Source organism: Bos javanicus, chromosome 10 (genome assembly GCF_032452875.1).
Source record: "Bos javanicus breed banteng chromosome 10, ARS-OSU_banteng_1.0, whole genome shotgun sequence".
In the NCBI taxonomy this organism is placed as follows: domain Eukaryota; kingdom Metazoa; phylum Chordata; class Mammalia; order Artiodactyla; family Bovidae; genus Bos; species Bos javanicus.
Genome location: NC_083877.1, coordinates 78,536,719 through 78,558,452, shown reverse-complemented (window position 1 = coordinate 78,558,452; position 21,734 = coordinate 78,536,719). Strand labels below are relative to the sequence as shown.

At 36.3% G+C, this 21,734-nt stretch overlaps 1 protein-coding gene across 12 annotated transcripts in view; it reads right to left on the bottom strand.

The window, feature by feature from the left end:
- Nucleotides 1-21,734, bottom strand: part of GPHN (gephyrin) — a 537,169-nt gene that overhangs the window by 82,352 nt on the left and 433,083 nt on the right. For all 12 annotated transcript variants that reach the window (XM_061429172.1, XM_061429169.1, XM_061429176.1 and 9 more), the window contains one exon: nt 6,173-6,265. In XM_061429172.1, coding sequence (XP_061285156.1) covers nt 6,173-6,265 — 93 coding nt within the window. The remainder of the gene's footprint in view (nt 1-6,172; nt 6,266-21,734) is intronic.

The window sequence follows — 21,734 nt, the reverse complement described above, 5'->3', positions numbered from 1 at the left end:
TTTAGAAAGATTGCTCTGATCAATTCCATATAACTTAGGTTATGTCTAACATAGTGCTAAGCTTGTCATTGATGCCCAGTAAATACTTGTTAAAATAAAGAATTGAACTTTGCGTTTCCCTAATACTTAGGTAGGAAGTTTGTAAACTGTCTTGTATGCATTAGTATTGTGCTTTGTAAATTTTCTTAAATAATTTTATAAACATGTATTTTATCTCTTTAGCTAGATAATAAGCTCTTTTGAGGTAGGGATCACTTCCTATATTTCTTTTTTGAAATTGTCTGCTCTTCAGTCCTCCTCTTGTTTTCCTGTTTCCCTCTTCACACATTCTAATACACATACACTCAAAACACTCATCTCAATGTTCTGCACAAGCACTCCAAGCAAATGTCATTATATAATGAGTGGCTAGAGATAACGTGGGGCCAAGATGGTATAGAGTGTCAGGGAAGCCAACATCTGAAGCAGTCTTTAAGTGAAAGAAGCAAGATGCTTTGTTACCAAGGATGGTACACTAACTGGGGAGAGAATATGTCTCACTTTAACTAGGTTCTTCACTTTCCTCTGAAAATTTCCACCTGGGAACTATGCCTCTCTGTTGTTGGCTAAGGAAGGTTTAGTCAACCAACATTATAGAAAGTCCCTGATACCAATGGAGGAGTCATTTTTACCATTTCCCTTTTAACAGTGCTTCTCAACTCTTAATGTACATAGAAATCACTTAGAGAGCTTGTTAAAATACAGGTTCTGATTCAGTAGGTTGGGATAGGTCCTGAGGTTCTACATTTCTAACAAGCTGATGTTTATGCAGCTGGTTCAGGGACTATCCTTTTTGAGAAGCACAGCACTGTAAGACTGGATGGAATCCAGACAAATTCAGACCAATAGAAAACTTAAATAAAAAAATTAGTGAACTACAACAGAAGTTCTGATTTTATACCAACAAGGCTCATTATTTACTATAAAGGCAGAAAAGTAATGATCAATCTACCTAACTTGTTGATACTTATTTTAAAAACCTATTAAAGAGGTATGTAAAAAAATAAAAAGAAAAAGGTTGCCATTTTCAAGATGAATTCTACCAGCTTGGGTGGGAGGGGGCAGAAGTGGAGGTACAGTGGCAGATGAACCTAAAGCTTGGAAAGAAAGAAACTAAATAAGCCACAGTATGCCATTAGAAACAATGGATGGATTGCAAGGATTTCTGTAAAGGCTTAGACTCTTTCCACCGCCACCCCCCAGCCTCAATTCTGGCATTTCGGTTAATAGCTTTTCTTTTATGTTTTGCAACTGTATAATTTAATTTGAAGGAAGTGATAAAAGCAATATAAGCCAAATTCTTACAGCAAATGCACTGTGTAAGCAATTTATAAAGCTTAATGCTAGACCCTGAAGCTGCTTCCACCTTTTTAATGTGGAAACACTTTTAGTCTTGTTCACCTCTTTATTTGAAGATATCTGATTATATCATTTGATATAAAATTGATAGCATTAGATAACTATTCAACGTGACAATATACAGAAAATGATCATCCTAAGGCTATTCACCCTAGAATTATCCCTCATTTTAATTTTCTACTCACGTGGGAGCTCTCTTTGAATCTCTTATAGCTATTCACTTATTTTCAGTAACAAAAGTCTCATTGTTTCCACATTAGGGTTGGATAAATGGAGGCCAGAGAGATAGCATAACTTTCAGAGGTCCTAGGAAGTATCTTCAATGGAGGAATAAGGCAGAGGGACTAAGATTTTGTTTACTCTAACTATGGAACCAAACTAAGACTGGTGGATAGGCAACAGGGTAATAGTATTTCTGTGTATACTAAAATTAACATTATAGAAAGAGTTTGGAGTGGTGGCAAAGGTAGATGACGAGACTAACACGACAGGATCAGTACTTGCTGCACTTATACTGAGGGATTAAATCTGGTGAATTGTTTGGGATTTTAAATCTGCTGCCTGGAAAGCAGGCAAGGAGTAGAACAGATGAATTAGAAGGCATTTCATATTCTTTATCATTGTCTTCCAGGAGAAAAATGCCCATATATTGTTAGTATTGGGAAAAGATATATTGTTTCCTTAAATATATTATTTTAAGCTTTTTGGAATTAACTAAAATTAATTATTTCAAATTATCTCTGGGCTCACTTAAGTAGTGCTCCTATATCATAAGGCTCTCTTCTTCATCCAAAGTGTCCTACGGTGGAAGACTAAAGGCTGTCAAGTGAACTGGAGAACCAGCTACGGCCAAATGAGAGAGTCATTTCCTAGGCAGGTTGATAAGGAGTCTAGGGGTCCCCAAGGAGAGAGGGGTCTGGAATTCTCAAGGAGGAAGAAAGGACAAACTTTTTTTTCTTTCTCTACATTCCTTAGGGTTATATAACAATAATGTATCCTGCCTGAGGACAGTCTCTGGATTAAGGCCAGTCTTTGGATTAAACCTTCTGGCTAATTCTGTTATCTTAAAATGTAAATTATGGGAGTAGGTCTGGTGAGGTCTTTACAACCTCCAGACATTCTTCGGATTCATTGGAGAGTATATAACTTTATTGCTAACACTAGCAAGGGGGGTACTCTTTCTGCCCCCTTCTGATGCCTATGTCAGAAGCTTTCTCTATCTCCTTTATACTTTAATAAAACTTTACACAAAAGCTCTGAGCGATCAAGCCTCGTCTCTGGCCCCGGATTGAATTCTCCTCCGGGGGCCAAGAATCCCGGTGTATTCGCGTGATTCAACAACAACCTTTCACAAACAGGACTTAACTCGACAAAACAGAAACACTTAAACATGACTTTTGTGACAGAATAAGAAATAGCTCAAAATTAAAAAGGTTATACGGAATTTTAGTATGTACTTTAACCTACTGGGAGGAAGTACATAGATGTTACTAGCAGCTAGACAGTGAGATAATGGGTAATTTTAAAATGTTCTTTTTGATTTTCTATATTTGCATAAGCATGTATTTAATCAGCATGTAAAAAATTTATTAACATAAAGTGCAAAGATTTCTCTTAATTTTCTAGAATTGTTTGCTGCACATGGTTTTTAAAATAATTATTGGCTTGTTTATAATTTTTCCTTTGCCTAAATGATACCTAAACTAATTCTGAAGCATTAAGTCTTTCAAATTGAACATTTTCAAGAGAGTGAACTTGGTATTGAGATATCTTTGCCTTTATTAACAAATTAAGAAGCAATTGTGAGACAATGGGCACCCACATCTCTACAGGAGGCTGTGAATGCATCAAGAAGATGATTAGCTTAATCAGTGTGAAGGGAGAAATAACTCTTCAAAAATATGAATAAAACTATTGTATTGTTTCTAGCTGGTAAATGCTATTTTCATTTTCTCTGCTTATATCTTTCAAATTCACTCCCTCCTCCTCCTGAATGTAGTTTTAGATTTATTAGTTTACATCATCATCGCTTAATTCCTGTCTTCTTTATACTCTATTCTTTCTTATTCTTTAAAAGCTGTTCCTATTTCTTCAGCTACTTGTTACTGTCTTGATTTTTCAACCCACATACCTTAAAGCAAGAGATCCTCCAACTGGTTTGGAGTTTTATCCCACATGTTTCTGAAGGATACTGGCTAATGCTTAGTGATCCAGAGCAAGTTAGGAACCTCTTTACACCTAGAGGGTTAGCAATGTTCACAGGTGCCACGGGTTATTACTGGAAGGCCTAAGGCAAAGGCAGAGGAGAAGAAAAACAGGGAGAATAAAGGGAGTGGGGAGGAAGGAATGGGAGTAAAGGAACACAGGGTGGAGAGAAGAGGTACAGGAAGTAGAGTGGTAGAGAGCCACAACAGCAGCCTCAAGGCTGCTCTTCACCAAAACACCGCCTAGGGTGGTTACAGCACAGAAAAGACTTAGACCATGCCTTTTCGTCCACTGAGAACCTTTGCTGCCTTAATCGTGATGTTGATCATAATTAACCAACCATTCCAACTTTGAAATGTAACCATTTCCACGATGGTTTTCTGTTATATGTTCCATATCTTAGAGAACTAGCAATACTTCGCAGGAAAGAAATAATGTGAATTAGCTGCATGGCAGCCTGTCTGTTGAACCTTTTACACTGTGAGATGCCATTTTAAATGTCTCTGTGTGTTTGTGTACATGTGTGAAATAACTAAAAACACCACCACTTTAAAACAATAGATTATGATAGTCTAAACGGTAATTTTATATACACATTTCTTTGATAAGATTCTACAGTTGCAGAAAGGCACTTTCATTGTTCATGTGGGCTAACTAAAAACACTAAAAGCAATAGTTTTATATTGAGCTTTATGTAAAAATCACAGAACAACATTCTGTTTTGGAATAATTCTGTCTCATATTATTTACCTCCTCACTTTCTCCTACTTTATATTACTGAGTATGTAAAAAAAAAAAAAAAGACTTTCTTGTCCCTTTGATGTTTCATCTGGTGTAGTTGTTTGTTCTACTCTGGAAGTAAGAATTCTTTTCCATTTCAGAACAATCCAATATGGCTACCAATTGAAAGTTCAGACAGAAGTTTTAGAGGGAATAACAAAGTAGAGTCAATGAGGCTATCAGAATACTAAAATAATTTCTTTCTGAACAATATTCATCTTAATAAACATTATAGAAGAAATGAACTTAGAAAACAAAGGAGGCAATGGGCATTTGTTATTTGTTTTCAGCTGTAATTTAGATAACATCATCGACTCAATGGACATGAACTTGAACAAAGTCAGGAGATAGTCGAGGACAGGGAAGCCTGGCATGTTGCAGTCCATGCGGTTGTAGAGTCATACACAACTTAGTGACTGGACAATGAAAACAACTAATTTAGTGAGATCAAGCTAAGTTAGGTGCATTTAAGACAGCTTCGTGGAAAGAATATACTAGGAGGAATTAACCTCTCCATTGTTTTGTGAGAATAACAGTTCAGATAATGTTATCCTTTTTTCAGAGATGGTTTAAGTAAATATGATTGATAATAATAGGTACTATTATTAAACATTAAAAACATTGAGAGCTTTTTTTTAATGCCAGATACTTTAAGACTTTCTACAGTCCCACTTAGTCCTCACAATAACCTGTTGGGATAAGTATGGTTATAATTATCACAGTTTTATAGACAAGAAAACCAAGGCTCAAAAAGTTGAACTGATGTGCTTAAAGTTACACAGATGGAACTGGTACAAGAGCCCAGATCACTTTCTTTGCTTAAGTCCATAACTTTAACCATTTGTTCTACTGTCTCCAACACAGAAAGATACTCCTAAGAGTTGGTGATGCAACATTGAGGGGATCAGTGAATATATTTAATCACAAGAAAGAGGAAAATATTTTAATGGTTAGATACAGTATAAAAAAAAATTAAAAATGAAGACAGTCAAGTAAGGGACTCCATAAATGATCATTAGAAAGGAACTGGCATTCTTAACAGCTCTGATAAACTGGCAAATGTTTTTAAACATTTCTTCAATGATGTCAGCCAATATAATATAACTGATATTAGTTTCTAAGCAATTCAGTTGCATTTTCATTTTGTGTTTTCTTAAACTGGACTTTAGGGAGGCAAATGATTTTGCTTTTGAGCTTTATGCCATCCCAGGCAATTCTGAAGGTGTGAACTGCTGGTACAATCTGGAGCTTTGGAGCTCTGAAATATAGGACCTTCTAGGGATTTAGAGGTTTCCTTCACACTTGCTTTCTATGAAGCTCTTACTGATGTTTGAATTTAAAGCAAAAGAAAAAAACTGGCCCACTTTATCCCATGGTGGGAGTTTGCCTGTCTTCCCTGGACCTATAGACGTTTTCCACTAGAAAACATTTGGAAAACTTCAGACTAAGACTGTCTGCTATCTGGTATATGTAGAGGCCCAAAGAATTATGGCACAGTATCTTTATCAATCTCTACATAGTTATCTGTGAGTAAGAATTTTCAAGTAACTACAGTATTTTCTCTGAAGTTTTACTCAAGATTGTGCCAGAAAATATACAGGTGTAGGTTAATATTGTTATCTGTGTATGAATTTTGACAACAAAGGGGGAAACAGATGTAACAGTCATTAGGTACCTGGGCTGAGCTAAAAATCTAAAAACAGAACACTAAAAACAAAGCAAAACAAGCCAACAAACCCCCCAAAACCAATGTGAGTATGTTGATACTCAAGAAAACTGAAATATTTACCTCGGACAGCATAGCCATCTTTTACTGATGCTGGGAAAGGGGGTAGGTTGTCCTTTGCATATACATCTTGAGCAAGGACTCGCCCCATTCCATCTGTAAGAGAAAAAAAGGAAAATATGGATGTTGAGTGCAGTGGGTTAAATAGGTGGTCCTAAACAAGAAGGACATAAGTACTTGTCTGACAAGGCTTGTATAAGGGCTCAGTCAGACCTCCTTATTTCTATCCCAAGGAATAGGCGACAGAGGGAAGAGATGCATCCTAGTGTATGAAATGAAAGATTAGATCAATGAACAGTAACACTTGTAGGGGTTATTTGAATACGAGTAGCTACACAGTTATCAAAGATGTGTTCAAGTTGATGTGTCATAAACCCTTTAACAACTCAAAGATGATTTTCTTTAAAAAGTTCTTAAATAGTCATAGTCATTGACCCAGTAATTTCACTTCTAAGAAAATGGACAAGTCTTCCTGTATGTGTTTATTTAAGAGTTGCTTACATTAGTGAGAAATGGAAAGAAATAAAAAGATTAACAATACAGAAATTTAAACAGTGATGCATCCTTATGACAAAATATTATACAATATTTGTGTTTTATAAAGAATATTCACTGACACAAGAAAATTCTTATAATATGCATTTTAAAACATGTATAACTATACATGTAAAGTATAATCTTAACTATGTTAAGATATATGTGTATAGATCAATAGAAAAAGATGGGAAGGACATACATGAAAATAGAAAGTATTTGTTTACTGTAATATGTTAGAATTATGTATACTTTTATACCCTATTCTATACTTTTCTGAAAGTTTCCAAATTTTTACAATGATCACATGTAATTTTTATAATTTTTTTCTTTTAGAAAAGTAAAGAAAGGAGCTTCCTTAACATTCTATTTAACTTTAGCCAAAAATTTGACTTTATTAACTTAAAAAAGCAGTGACTAGAAGAAGAGCATCAGTAATGTATTGTGTGAAGTGACTACTCAAACCACTATTCATACTCTGGATGACAAGCATCTTTGGTGAGCTTCCAGGACTTTGATTTCATGCCAATAAGAATAAAAGTTTCAAGAGTCACGACCAATTACTTAAATCCTCTAGTCAGAATCTGCCCTTATTATTATCATTACTATTGCTATTCAATAAGTAATATAATAACGATGGCACCCCACTTCAGTACTCTTGCCTGGAAAATCCCATGGATGGAGGAGCCTGGTAGGCTGCAGTCCATGGGGTCGAGAAGAGTCGGACACGACTGAGCAACTTCCCTTTCATTTTTCACTTTCATGCATTGGAGTAGGAAATGGCAACCCACTCCAGTGTTCTTGCCTGGAGAATCCCAGGGACAGAGGAGCCTGGTGGGCTGCCGTCTATGGAGTCGCACAGAGTCGGACACGACTGAAGCGACTTAGCAGCAGCAGCAGCAGCAGGTTGCTAAGAGTCGGATACGACTGAGCGACTTGGCTTTCACTTTTCACTTTCATGCACTGGAGAAGGAAATGGCAACCCACTCCAGTGTTCTTGCCTGGAGAATCCCAGGGACGGGGGAGCCTGGTGGGCTGCCATCTATGGGGTCGCACAGAGTCAGACACGACTGAAGTGACTTAGCAGCAGAGAAGGAAGAAGAGGAGGGGAAAAAAATCAAACTTCCCTCCACAGACTATAGGTAATACACAACTTGATTTACACATGTTTGTATAGGTTTAGAAAATTCTATTGTTTCCAGAGCTGGATAGATGAGTTTTTTTTTGGTCTGTCTTTTGTTTTTAGCTTTGTCATTCTTAGCTACTTTGGGTCCTCTGGTTTAAGGAACCTAGGACAAAGAATTAAGTACAGACAGATTTAAATTTTGTACTCTGATCCACAGTGATAGTGATATTGACCCTTTTTAAGGAAGTGACACCTGAATTGGGAGAACTAGCTGTAGGTACCTTCAGGAGGTTGAAACTATTCTAGAGCTATCCTGAGCTATGGACCATACTTTGTAAGACCAGGGAAGTGGTGGGACTGGTGGGACTAGAGGACCTTGTTTGTATACACATATACAACATTAACTCCCAAATGAACCTGAAGCTATAAGGCAGCCTCTGGTAGTGGACCCTATGGCATCTGCTTAGGGTGAAAATAAACTACTTGGGTTAGCTCCTTATCTGAAACTATTCTATCCAGTGTGGTGAATGAAAATGGAAGTGTGACACCAGTACAGATCCCAAGAGAATAACTTTTCTGGGATTTGAATAACTCAGTAATAGTATTTAATAATCAAAGATAGCACCAGGGCTGAGTTTTCCTGGCAGCTGATCTAGTTTATCTAGTAAATGTTTATACAGCATTTTATAAATTACCAAGTAATATCACATATATAATTTCATTAATTCTTAAAAAAATCTAGTAAAGCATTATTATATTCATTTTAGAGGTGAATTAAGAGAAGTTTAAACAGGGTAACCTACCCAAGATCACATATTTTACAGATGGCTAAGACAGGGCCGAAATTTAGATCTTAGAACTTCAATCATTACTACAATGGCAATAGCTACATACCCTTCACACACTGCTCTTCCTCTGTTCTAACATTTAAAAAAGCGACAAGGTGAGTCCTCAAAAAATTAAAGATAGAATTACTATATAATCCAGCAATTTCACTTCTAGGTACATATTCAAAAGAAGTAGTAGCAGAAACTTGAACAGGTATTTGTGTGCCTATTTTTATAGTGGCATTATTCACAATAGTCAAAAGTGGAAGTAACCCAAGTATCCACTGACAGATGAAGGGGTCAACAAAATGTGGTGCATACATATAGGAATATTATTCAGCCTTAAAAAGAAGGAAATTCTTACATATGTTATCCATACACATATGGATGAAACTTGAAGGGATTATGAAATAAGTGAAAATAGCTGAAACAAGCCAGCCACAAAAGGCCAAACATCATATGATTTCACTTTTTTGAGGTAATTAGAGTATTCAAAACTATAGTTATCAAAAAGTAGAATGGTGGTTGTCATGGGCTGGGAAAAGGGAAGAATAAGAAGTTATTTTTTTAATGAGTATGTAGTTTCAGCTTTGGGTGATGAAATAGTTTTGGAGATGGAAGGTAGTGACAGTTGCAGAACAACGTAAGTGTATTTAGTGCCACTGAACTGTACAGTTAAACATGATTAAAACGGCAAGTCTTATGTGTTACCACCGCCACAAAAAACTATAAAAAACAGCTGTCATCAACAGTTAGCACATGTATTTTTCCTCCCTAGGTCCTTGCCAGTAGCTCAAGAGAAGTGATACAATCTCATCAAGACTCTTTTTACTTCTGAACACTTAGTATGCTAAGTCTGAAAGCCTGTTGATACTGACAGTCTTAGCTACTGCAGCAGCTTAACATAAGTTAACTAAGGTCTCATTGATGGCCAATTTAGAGAAAAGCGTATCAGCTGGCTTGATTTCTCCCTTTAATACTTGAGTTACTCATATATCTTATTGTGCAATTCCATTCTGGATGGTTCCTAAGGTATAGGGTCTACTCAACCATAATTTGATGCAATTAGATTCTGGAAACTAAAGTAAAAATTCTGTTATGTAAGTTTCCAGTAATAATTGCCCCTCCTTACTCCCATTTTACCATACACATAAACACTAAAAAATAGCCTGCAAATTTGAGGAGAATCAAATAATAATGACAGATTGAGATGTACATATGACAAGGAATTAGTGTGTTTATTTAATTACTTATTGAAATATAGTTGCTGTAAATGTTATATCAATTACAAGCATAGAATATAGTGGTTTGCAACTTTTAAAGATTATGCTCCATTTATAGTTACTATAAAATATTGGCTATATCCCCTGTGTTGTACAACATATGCTTATAGCTTATTTTATATCTAATAGCTCGTACTTCCTTACCCCTGTATTGCCCCTTCCTTCCTTCCTCTCCCTACTAGTAACCTCTAGTTTGTTCTCTACATCTGTGAGTCTGCTGCTTTTTTGTTATATTTACTGGTTTATTTTAGATTCCATGTATAAATGGTATCATAGAGTATCTTTCTTGTCTGACTTATTTCACTTAGCATATATAGTATGTGTTAGCTCTGTCGTGTCCAACTCTTTGCATGGACTGTAGCCTCCCAAGCTCCTCTGCCCATGAAATTCTGCAGGCAAGAATACTGGAGCGGGTAGCCACTCCCTTCTCCATGGCATCTTCCTGACCCAGGGGTCTCCTGCATTGTAGGCCGATTCTTTACTGCCTGAGCCACTGCGAAAGCCCCTTCACTTAGCATAATATCCTCTAAGTCCATCCACATTGCTGCAAAAGGCAAAACTTCACACTTTTTTTATGGATGAGTAGCAAGCAGCCCATTGTGTGTGTGTGTGTGTGTGTGTGTGTGTGTGTGTGTGTGTAATGTCTTTATCCATTCATCTGTTGATGGACACTTAGACTGGTTCCATATTTTGGCAATTATAAATAATGTTGCCATGAACACTGGGATGCATTTATCTTTTTTCATTACTGTTTTTTATTTTTTGGATACATACCCAGGAGTGGAATTGCTGGGTTATATGGTAGTCCTATTTTTAGTTTTCTGTGAAACTTTCATACTGCTTTCTGCAGTGGCTGTACCAATTTACATTCTCACCAATGGTGTAGGTGGAGGTTCCCTGTTCTCTACATCCTATAAGTGAGTCATTTAAATGCCAAAATCTACCCAAGATTCACCAGGCTACAAAATAATACACAGATCCTATTTTAAGAATTCTGTAGTGCTAGCAGCGTAAGGCTTGCCCAGCATCATTTGGAAAATGTTTATACTGAGATTGAGTTTTATTTCTGACAAGTGTCTAGTTTCTGATATAAAGAATGATTTGCTGCATCTTAAACACGGTGGGCTTTTTCTTATTTCTATGCCTTTGCAAATAATGTTGCCTTGGACAGGAATATTTTTTTCCTTCTCCTTTCCTGTGCCTAGAGAATCTCAGGTATCCCCTAAGTTTCAGCTCAGATATCATGTCTTTGGTCTTCTGCCTCTAAACAAGAAAACAAAGTTCACTGACTTATTTATTCATTCATCATCAAACACTGGGAACCTACTATATGCTAGACACTGCGGACAAAAATACTAGTAAGATCTGGCTGATTTCCTCAAGGAATTCACATGTAACAGTATATGTGAGAAAGGGGAATATGGAAAAATAAAAATATGACTACAAGATAGTATGGGCCGTGACAATATATCATCAGGGTAATATGGGAGGTATACAGAAAACATCAGCTCAGATCATGAGCTCCTTACTGCAAAATTCAGGCTTAAATTGAAGAAAGTAGGGAAAACTACTAGGCCATTCAGGTATGACCTAAAACAAATCCCTTATGATTGGAGGTGACTAGACAGAGTGGATGGAGGTCCATAACAATATACAGGAGGCAGTGACCAAAACCATCCCAAAGAAAAAGAAATGTAAGAAGGCAAAGTGGTTGTCTGAGGGGGCTTTGCCAATAGCTGAGGAAGGAAGAAAAGTAGAAGACAAAGGAGAAAGGGAAAGATATACCCAGCTAAATGCAGAGTTTCAGAGAATAGCAAAGGAGAGATAAGAAGGCCTTCTTAAATGAACAATGCAAAGAAATAGAAGAAAACATTAAAATGGGTAAGATTAGAGATTTCTTCAAGAAAGTTGGATATCAAGGGAACATTTCATGCAAAGATGGGCATGATAGAGGACAGAAATGATAAAGATGTAACAGAAGCAGAAGAGACTAAGATGAGATGGCAAGAATACACAAAAGCTATGGCAAACCTAGACAGAGTATTAAAAAGCAGAGACATCACTTTGCCAACAAAGGTCCATATAGTCAAACCTATGGCTTTTCCAGTAGTTATGTACAGATTTAAGAGTTGGTCTGTTAAGAAGGCTGAGCGCCAAAGAATTGATGCTTTCAAATTGTGGTGCTCAAGAAACTCTTGAGAGTGCTTTGGGTAGCAAAGAGATCAAACCCCTCATTCTTAAAGGAAATTAATGCTGAATATTCACTGGTAGGATTGTTGCTGAGGCTCCAATACTTTAGCCACCTGATGTGAAGAGTCAACTCACTGGAAAAGACCCTGATGCTGGGAAAGATTGAAGACAAAAGAAGGGGGCAGCAGAGGATGAGATGCTTAGATAGCATTACCAACTCAAAAGACATGAATTTGAGCAAACTCTGGGAGATAGTGGAGGACAGAGGAGCCTGTTATGCTACAGTCCATGAGGTTGCAGAGTCTGACATGACTTAGTGACAACAATATTGGGAAAAAAACCACCTAATCAACAATTTGTGGAACATCAATAAAATATTCCTAGATGAGATGATACCTACACTGAGTTTTAAAGTTTTAAGTACAAACGAAGTAGGAGAATAGTGGGGGGCATTTTCGACAACAGAAGCAATATCAAGGGAATTTAAACTTAATCTTATGAAAATGGGAATCCAATGAAGGATTTTAAGCAAAGTAATGACTTCAAGTTAACCTCCCAGCAGCATTTAAATCTCTTCAGAGATAATGGAACTTTTAAGGAATAGCACTTTTTAATAGAACTTTTAAGTGCCTAGTGACAAGATATAGAATGGTTTGGAGGGATTATACACAAATCTGTTATGGTACACTTTCCACATTACATTGGTTGTTTGTGAAGCTATTATATCTTGACTTCTTCATTAAGTTGTTAATTCCTTGTTTTCACAGCATAACTCACCCATCATTGTATCCCCAGTACCAAGCACAGTGCTTGGTACTTAAAAGGCACTCAGTGAGTGTTTGCTGAATGACTGAGTCAATGAATGAGTACATTAATGATTAGGACTAAGGAGGGAAATGTTGGATAAATAGAGAAGAGAATCATATCAATCAAATATTAATACAAACAACTTCACCCAAAGAATACATATAATAGAGAAGGACATCTTGCTAACTTTTACTTTCATTATTGCCCATTTAGACTCCTTTAAGCAAATCTTTTTGTATAATGGATGCTTACCTCCATGATTACAGCAATGACTTCCCCAAACCTGGACATTTTCCTTTTGCTATCAGTAAATGTCCATCATCTATTTCAAGACTTCATTAAAGATATAGGTTCTCCTTGATGCCCCTCTGAATACGACTCTGTATATTCAGTTAGTAGTATATCAGCAAGTACTTGCAAAATTGTGTGTAAGAGTTCTCAGGGTGATGAGTGTGAAAAGTGTGCATTTGGTTTCTTAAGTTTCTGAAGACACAGAACTGTATTTTTTCTTTCCTTCATGTCTAATCAAAACAATAAATACAGGTTATATTCAAAATAACTTTTAGCAGCCTAGACTTCCAGAAGTCTTTGCTATTATTTAAATTCTGTTCTTCTTAAAAGGGAAGGATAAACCCAAGAGAAATGAAAACATGTGCTGTGTTCAGTTGCTCATTTGTGTACAACTCTTTGCGAACCCATGGCCTGTAGCTTGCTGGGCTCCTCTGTCCGTGGGGATTCTCTAGGCAAGAATTCTGGAGTGGGTTGCCATGCCCTCCTCCAGGGGATCTTCCCAACCCAGGGATCAAACCCAGGTCTCCCGCATTGCAGGAGGATTCTTTACCATATGAGCCACCAGGAAACCCCATGAATACTGGAGTGGGTAGCCAATCCCTTCTCCAGGGAATCTTCCTGACCCAGGAACTGAACCAGAGTCAATTGAAGGCGGATTCTTTACCAGCTGAGCTACCAGAGAAGCCCAATGAAAACATATGTCCAGACAAAAACTTGTAAACAAATATTAATTGCAGCATTATTCATTCATACTCACAAGATGGAAACAATCCAACAGTCCACCCCTTGATGAATGGATAAATAAAAGTGATGTATACTGGATTAGCCAAAAAGTTCGTTCAGAAAAACCCAGGAAAGCTAGTGTTATGATTCCAGTCCAAGTCCAAAGGCCTGCAAACCAAGGGGGTTAATGGATAAAAACCCAATACATACAACGAAATATTATTAGGCCACAAGAAGGAGGGAGGTACTAACAGAAACCATAAAGCATTGCTGAAAGAAATTATAAAGAAGATACAAATAAATGGAAAGACATTCTTTGTTCAGGAATTTAAAAACATAATATTCTTAGAGCCCATGCTACTTAAAGTCACTTATAGATTCAATGTAATCTCATTAAAATGCAAACAGCATTTTTTTCAGAAACAGAAAACTGGATAGCCCCATTTGAAAGAATGAAGCTGGACTCTTATCTTCCACCATATACAAAACTTAACTCAAAAAGGATTAAAGACCTAAACGTAAAACCTGTAACTATGAGTGAGGTTTGGGAGGCTCCCCTGTTTGGAAGGATTCCACATGCTGTTGGGCAACTACGGCCTTGCACCACAACTACTGAGCCCACGTGCTGCAAATACTGAAGCCCATGTGCCTAGAGCAACAAAAGCAGCTACCACAACGAGAAGCCCAAGCACTGCAATGAAGAGTAGCACCCACTTGCTGCAACTAGAGAAAGCCCATGCAAAGCAACGAAGACCTAGAGCAGCCAAAAAATAAATAAATAAATAGTAAAAAAAGGAATTGTACGCCATGATCAAGTGGGATTTACCCCAGGGATGCAAGGACTTTTCACTATCTGCATATCAATGTGATACATCAGTTAAGAAATTGAAAAATAAAAACCATATGATCCTCTCAACAGATGCAGAAAAAGCTTTTGATAAATTTCACCATCCATTTATAATAAAAACTCTCCAGAAAGTGGGCATAGAGGGAACATACCTCAACATGATAAAGGCCATCAATGACAATTCCATAGCTAACATCATATTCAATGGTGAAAAATTGAAAGCATTTTCTCTACAATCAGGAATAAGACAAAGATGACCATTCTGGCTAGTTTTATTCAACATAGCCTTGGAAGTCAGAGCTATAGTACTCAGAAAAAAAAAGAGATAGAAGAAATCCAAATTGGGAAAAAAGTAAAACTGTCATTGTTTGCAGATGACATGATGCTATACATAGGAAATCCGAAAGATGCTTCTAGAAAATGATTAGAGTTCATCAGTAGATTCAGTATAGCTGCTGGATACAAAATTAATTAACAGAATTTTTTTGCATTTCTATATGCTAACAGTAAAAGATCAGAAAAAGAAATTAAGGAAACAATCTCATTTATCACTACATCAAAAAGAACAACAACAACAAAAAATGCCAAGGAATAAACCTAGCTAAGCAGGCAAGAGATCTATATTCTGAAAACTATAAGAAGCTTAAGAAAGAAATTAAAGATGATACAAACAAATGGAAGATATTAATATACTGTATTCTTGGACTGGAAGAATCAATATTGTTAAAATTATCATACTACCCAAGCAATCTATGGATTCAATGCTGCTAAGTCACTTCAGTCGTGTCCGACTCTGTGCGACCCCATAGACGGCAGCCCACCAGGCTCCGCCGTCCCTGGGATTCTCCAGGCAAGAACACTGGAGTGGGTTGCCATTTCCTTCTCCAATGCATGAAAGTGAAAAGTGAAAGGGAAGTCGCTCAGTTGTGTCTGACTCTTCACGACCCCACGGACTGCAGCCTATCAGGCTCCTGTGTCCATGGGATTTTCCAGGCAAGAGTACTGGAGTGGGGTGCCACTGCCTTCCCAATGACATTTTTCACACAACTAGAACAAAAAATTTTAAAATTTGTATGTAAACACAAAAGACTCTGAATAGCCAAAACAATCTTGAGAAAGAATGAAGCTAAAAGTTTAATCCACAATCCCTTACTTTAGACTGTACTACAAACTGGCAATAATCAAAATAGTATGGTACTGGCACAAAAACAGACTTACAGACCAATGGAATAGCACAGAAAGCCCCCAAACCCATGTACTTATGGTCTATTAATCTACCACAAAGGAGGCAAGGATATATAATGGAGAAAAGACAGTCTTTTCAATAAGTGGTATAGGGAAAACTAGACAGCCACATATAAAATAACAAAATTAGAATATTCTCTAACACCATATACATATACAAAAATTGGAGAAGGAACTGGCAACCCACTCCAGTATTCTTGCCTGGAGAATGCCATGGACAGAGGAGCTTGGAGGATTAGAGTCCATGGGGTCATAAAGAGTTAGACATGACTGAGTGACTAGCACACATACACAAAAATAAATTCAAAATAGATAAAAGACCTAAATGTAAGACTGGATATCATAAAACTCCTAGAGGAAAACATAGGCAGAACACTCTTTGTCAAAAGTCACAATATTTGGTGGTGGGGGGGGGGGTCTGTCTTCTAGAGTAATGGACATAAAAAGAAAAATAAACAAATGGGACCTAATTATATTTAAAAGCTTTTACACAGTAAAGGTAAATCATAAACAAAACAAAAAGTCAACTTATGGACTGGGAGAAAATGTTTGCAAACAATGCTACTGACAAGGGATTAGTTTCCAAAACATACAAACGGCTCATACAGCTTTAATATATATAAACTGAACAACTCAATTAAAAAGTGGGAAGAAGACCTAAATACACATTTCTTCAAAGACATACAAATGGCCAACAGGCACATGAAATGATGCTCAATATCACTAATTATTAGAGAAGTGAATAGCAAAACTACAATGAGGCATCACCTCACGCCAGTCAGAATGGCCATCATTAAAAATCTACAAATAATAAATACTGTAAAGAATGTGGAGAGAAAGGAACCCTCCTAGACTGTTGGTGGAAATGTAAATTGGTGTAGCCACTGTGGAGAACAGTACAGAGGTTCCTTAAAAAGCTAAAGTAAGAGTTATATAATCCTGCAATTCCACTCCTGTGCATATATCCACATAAAACTAATTTGAAAAGACATGCACCCTAATGTTCATAGTCAAGACATGGAAGCAACCTAAATGTTCATCCACAGATAAATGGATAAAGAAATAGCGTGTGTGTGTGTGTGTGTGTGTGTGTGTGTATAAAGTGGAACAGTACTCAGCCTTAAAAAAGAATGAGATGATGCCATCTGCATCATTTGCAACATGAATGGACCTAGAGATTATCACTTAAGTGAAGTATGTCATTCAGAGAAAGAGATATACCATATAACATCACTTATAAAAATACTACTCTAAAATGATACAAATTAACTTATTTACAAAACCGAAATAAACTCAAAGACATAGAAAACAAATATATGATTACCAAAGAGGATAGCCGGTTGGGGGAGAGATAAATTAGGAGTTTGAGATTAATATATATACACTAACTACTATATATAAAATAGGTAATCAACAAAGAGTTACTATATAGCTCAGAAAATGCTACTCAATATCTTGTAATAAGCTATAATGGAAAAGAATCTGAAGAAGAACACACACACATATATCTGAATATATATGTATACGTATAAAGAATCACTGTGCTGTGCATTTGAGACTAACAGAACATTGCATATTAACTAAAAGTAAAAAAAGCTTAAAACTGGGAAAGGATTTGAATAGATATTTCTCCAAAGATGATGTATGAACTGCTAATAAGTATATGAAAAGATGCTCAACACCACTAATTATCAGAAAAATGCAAATCAAAACTACAATGAGATATCACCTCACACCCATTAATTGGTTACTATCAAAAAATCAAGTGCGAATGTAGAATGAGAATGTAGAAAGACTGGAATTCTGACATAGTCTTGGTAGGACTGTAGAATAGTGTAACCAGTATGGAAAAGAGAAAAAATTTCCTCAGAAAATTAAAAATAGAAGTACCATTTAATCCATCAATCTCACTTCTCAGTATACATCCACAACAACTGAAAGCAGGGTCTTGAAGAGGTATGCGCACATCCATGTTCACAGTAGCGCTATTCATAATAGTCAAGATTGGAAGTGTTCCAAATGTCCATCAACAGATGAATGGATTAACAAATGTGGTGTGTATATCTAAATACTATCACATGGCACAACGTGGATAGACCTTGAGGACATTAAGCTAAGTGAAATAAGCCAGCCATCAAAAGACAAATACTGCTGACTCAACTTATATACCGTATCTAAAGTAGTCAAATTCTTATAAATAGAAAGTAAAATGGTGGTTACCAGGGGCTGGGATGAGGAGGAAAAAGGGAATTGTTTAATGGGTAAAGAGTTTCAGATATCCTGTATGAGAAAATTTTGGAGATATGTTCACAACAATGTGAATGTACTTAATGCCACTTAATTGTAATGATAATTTGTTAATTTAATTAACTTAATGATGTTAAGATGATAAATTTTGTTTTTTACTACAATAATTTTTAAAGAAGAAATGAGATACGGATACATGTTACAACATGGATAAACTTTGAAAATATTATGCTAGGTGGAAAACACCAGTAATAAAAGACCACATATTATACAATCCCATTATGTGAATGTTCAGAATAGGTAAACCTATAGAGATAGAAGTAGTTTAGTGGTTGCTTAAGACTGGATGGTGGACTAGGGAGATAGGAGGAGGATGATAGCTAAAGACAGTGGAGATTCTTTTTGAAGTGATAATATGTTCTAAAACTGATGTGGTGATGGCTATACATATCTGTGAATAAACTAAAAACCTTTGAACTATATAATTTATGTGGGTGAATTATATGGTATGTGAATAGTATTTCAATAAAGCTGTTATTTTTTAAAGGGCAAGAATAAGAGACTTTTAAAAGAAGAATATTTCTGTCATTTTAACATATATAATTATATTAGAAGAGTCAAGAAAAGTCATATTTGAAGTACACATATACCATCTGGTCTTTATAGATCTTTGAAATATCTTAGAAAGAAAAATTAAACATTTCCTCTGGAAAGAAAGAACAGCTTCATGCTTAAGGTTATCAGCATAAATCTAATAACAGAAAATCGGCCAATTTTTATTTTGTACTCATGCTTAATATAAGGAATTCTATCTTTAAGGTAAATTAGATCTCTATTAGATTAGTTCTGCTTTTGGGATTGATATCAAGTTAACTTACCAGCAGCATTTAAGTCTCTTCAAAGAGAAAAACAGGTATTAGCCCAAGTTTCTTTTTTCCCTAAAGGCCTAAGGCAAGGGAAAGGATTTGATGAGAAATATGCAATTGATTGGAAAATGGTAAGGGCTTCCAGTTAGCAGCAAATATAACAGAACTGAAGGATAAATGTAAATACACACCAGCAAGTATATCAATATCTATCAGTAGGATTCACGGATAAGGCAGTGACTAGCTCTTTCAAGCAGTCAATATTAGATTTCATTCAACGTCTCACCAGATGATTGATTTGGGAACTTACAGAGTATGTAGCAGTGCTGCAAAATACTTTATTACTTGGAGGTGTCTCTCTTGCTTACATTTAAATACTGTCATGGATCTTAAACCATCTCTTCTCTTTGCCCATAGGTGGAGCCGAAGTACTATTGTTGATAAACGTTGGGCGTATGGTTTCAGAAAAGCAGCAGGCAGCAGTAGACTAGATATTAATAATATGACTGGTTAGGCACTCACGAAGACCCCTTGTGTGGGGGAGTTATTTTTACAGTTACACAATTGAGTAAAATTAACTCACTTAGAAAAAAATCAGACCTATAACGCTGGCTAAATCATCCCTATGTTACAAACAGGTAGACTAAGCTTCCTATTTCATACCTTCTTCTATGAATATTATTATATATTTTCACATACATACTTTTCTCTTTTAAAAACTATTATAAATGTATCTCATTTTAGGTCAGAAACAGGGAGAAGTATGTCTGCTGTGATCAGTATTCTAAGAAGGATACTTCACTGCCTTAAACTGAGTTCAGTAAAACTTGAAGATTCCATCTCTAGAACTGCTTAAGTCTTTTGTGGAAATACAAAGAACTCAGGTCAGAAATGCCAAAGTCTTTGGTTATAAAGTCTTAAAAAAAAAACCCCTAGAGCTTGTAAAATAATGCTCCTAAGAAAGCAGAAGCCTTTCTATTCAAACCTTAGTTTTTTCACTGTTAACTGAAAGACATTAGGGATAACAGGGAATTCTAGAATATTTTAATCTGCTTTACAGCAGCTAGTACCGCACTAAGTATGAATTTATAATGTATTCACATCATGTATTTTATAAGCAAAGATGAATCATAAGTGGTAGTGTGACAAATATTATCTCCACTGGTATTTCTCTTCCAAGAAACCAAAGGAAAGTATGTTTAATTAGTAGAGCACTTGCTCCTTAAAGGTCTTGCTTGCAGACAGGAGTTGAAAATAGTAGATATAATAAAGGACAGCTCAGAGACAGAAGAAAATTCACCTGTAGTCAAAACACATTAAAATAAACAGTAAACTTTGCATATACATGCACTTCTAGGTTCTTATTTTAGAAGGATAATTTTCATACTGATTTGAGACATACTCTGCTGTAATTAAAAATTACAAGACGCTTAACTCTTTGGAAGAAAAGTTATGACCAACCTAGACAGCATATTAAAAAGCAGAGACATAACTTTGCCAACAAAGGTCTGTCTACTCAAGGCTATGGTTTTTCCAGTAGTCATATATGGATGTGAGAGTTGGACTATAAAGAAAGCTGAGCACCAAAGAATTGATGCTTTTGAACTGTGGTGTTGGAGAAGACTCTTGAGAGTCCATTGGACTGCAAGGAGTTCCAACCAGTCCATCCTAAAGGAAATCAGTCTTGAATATTCACTGGAAGGACTGATGTTGAAGCTGAAACTCCAATACTTTGGCCACCTGATGTGACAAACTGACTCATTTGAAAAGACTCTGATGCTGGGAAAGATTGAGGGCGGGAGGAGAAGGGGACGACAGAGGATGAGATGGTTGGATGGCATCACTGACTCAATGGACATGAGTTTGAGTAAACTCTGGGAGCTGGTGATGGACAGGGAGGCTTGGCAAGCTGCAGTCCATGCGGTTGCAAAGAATTGGACACGACTGAGTGAACTGAACTGAAATAAACTACTGTAATGGAATGAACAGTGGACTAGGAGTAAAGAATCTTAGGTTCTAGCTGTTTTTAATCATAACAGATTTTCTAAGAACATTATTAACCTCTTTGGTCCTAAATTTCTTTGCCTTTAAAGTAAGAAAGACTACTTGATCTCCAAATCACTTTCTTTTTGTAAAATTATAAGTATTTCATATATTATACTGTTAACATTCCTGTGTTAAATCTGTAACACAGATTTACCCTATGTATATGACCTTGAGAGCATCACTTCCAAGCACTTCTGTATACATGATATATTCTTAGTTTTCTTGGATTCTTGCTGAACCTTCACAGAGATATAATAAGTAATTTTAGAGATCTCACAGTGGCAAATGGCCTCAAAGATTCATGGATTCTGGATCTCTCTTAGGAAATGTGCACATCTCTCAATAGGCTTCTATAATTGTAGGTGTCAGTGTATTTGCAGAGGCAAAATATTTGGAATTCCCATCCACATACTTTTCCTATTTAGTGATTGATAGATGAAATTGGATAGTTAGAGGTGCATTCAGCTGAAATCAGAATGAACCAAGAAGGTTTGTTCATTAAAATGCAAACATCCCTGGAAAAGATAACAGCT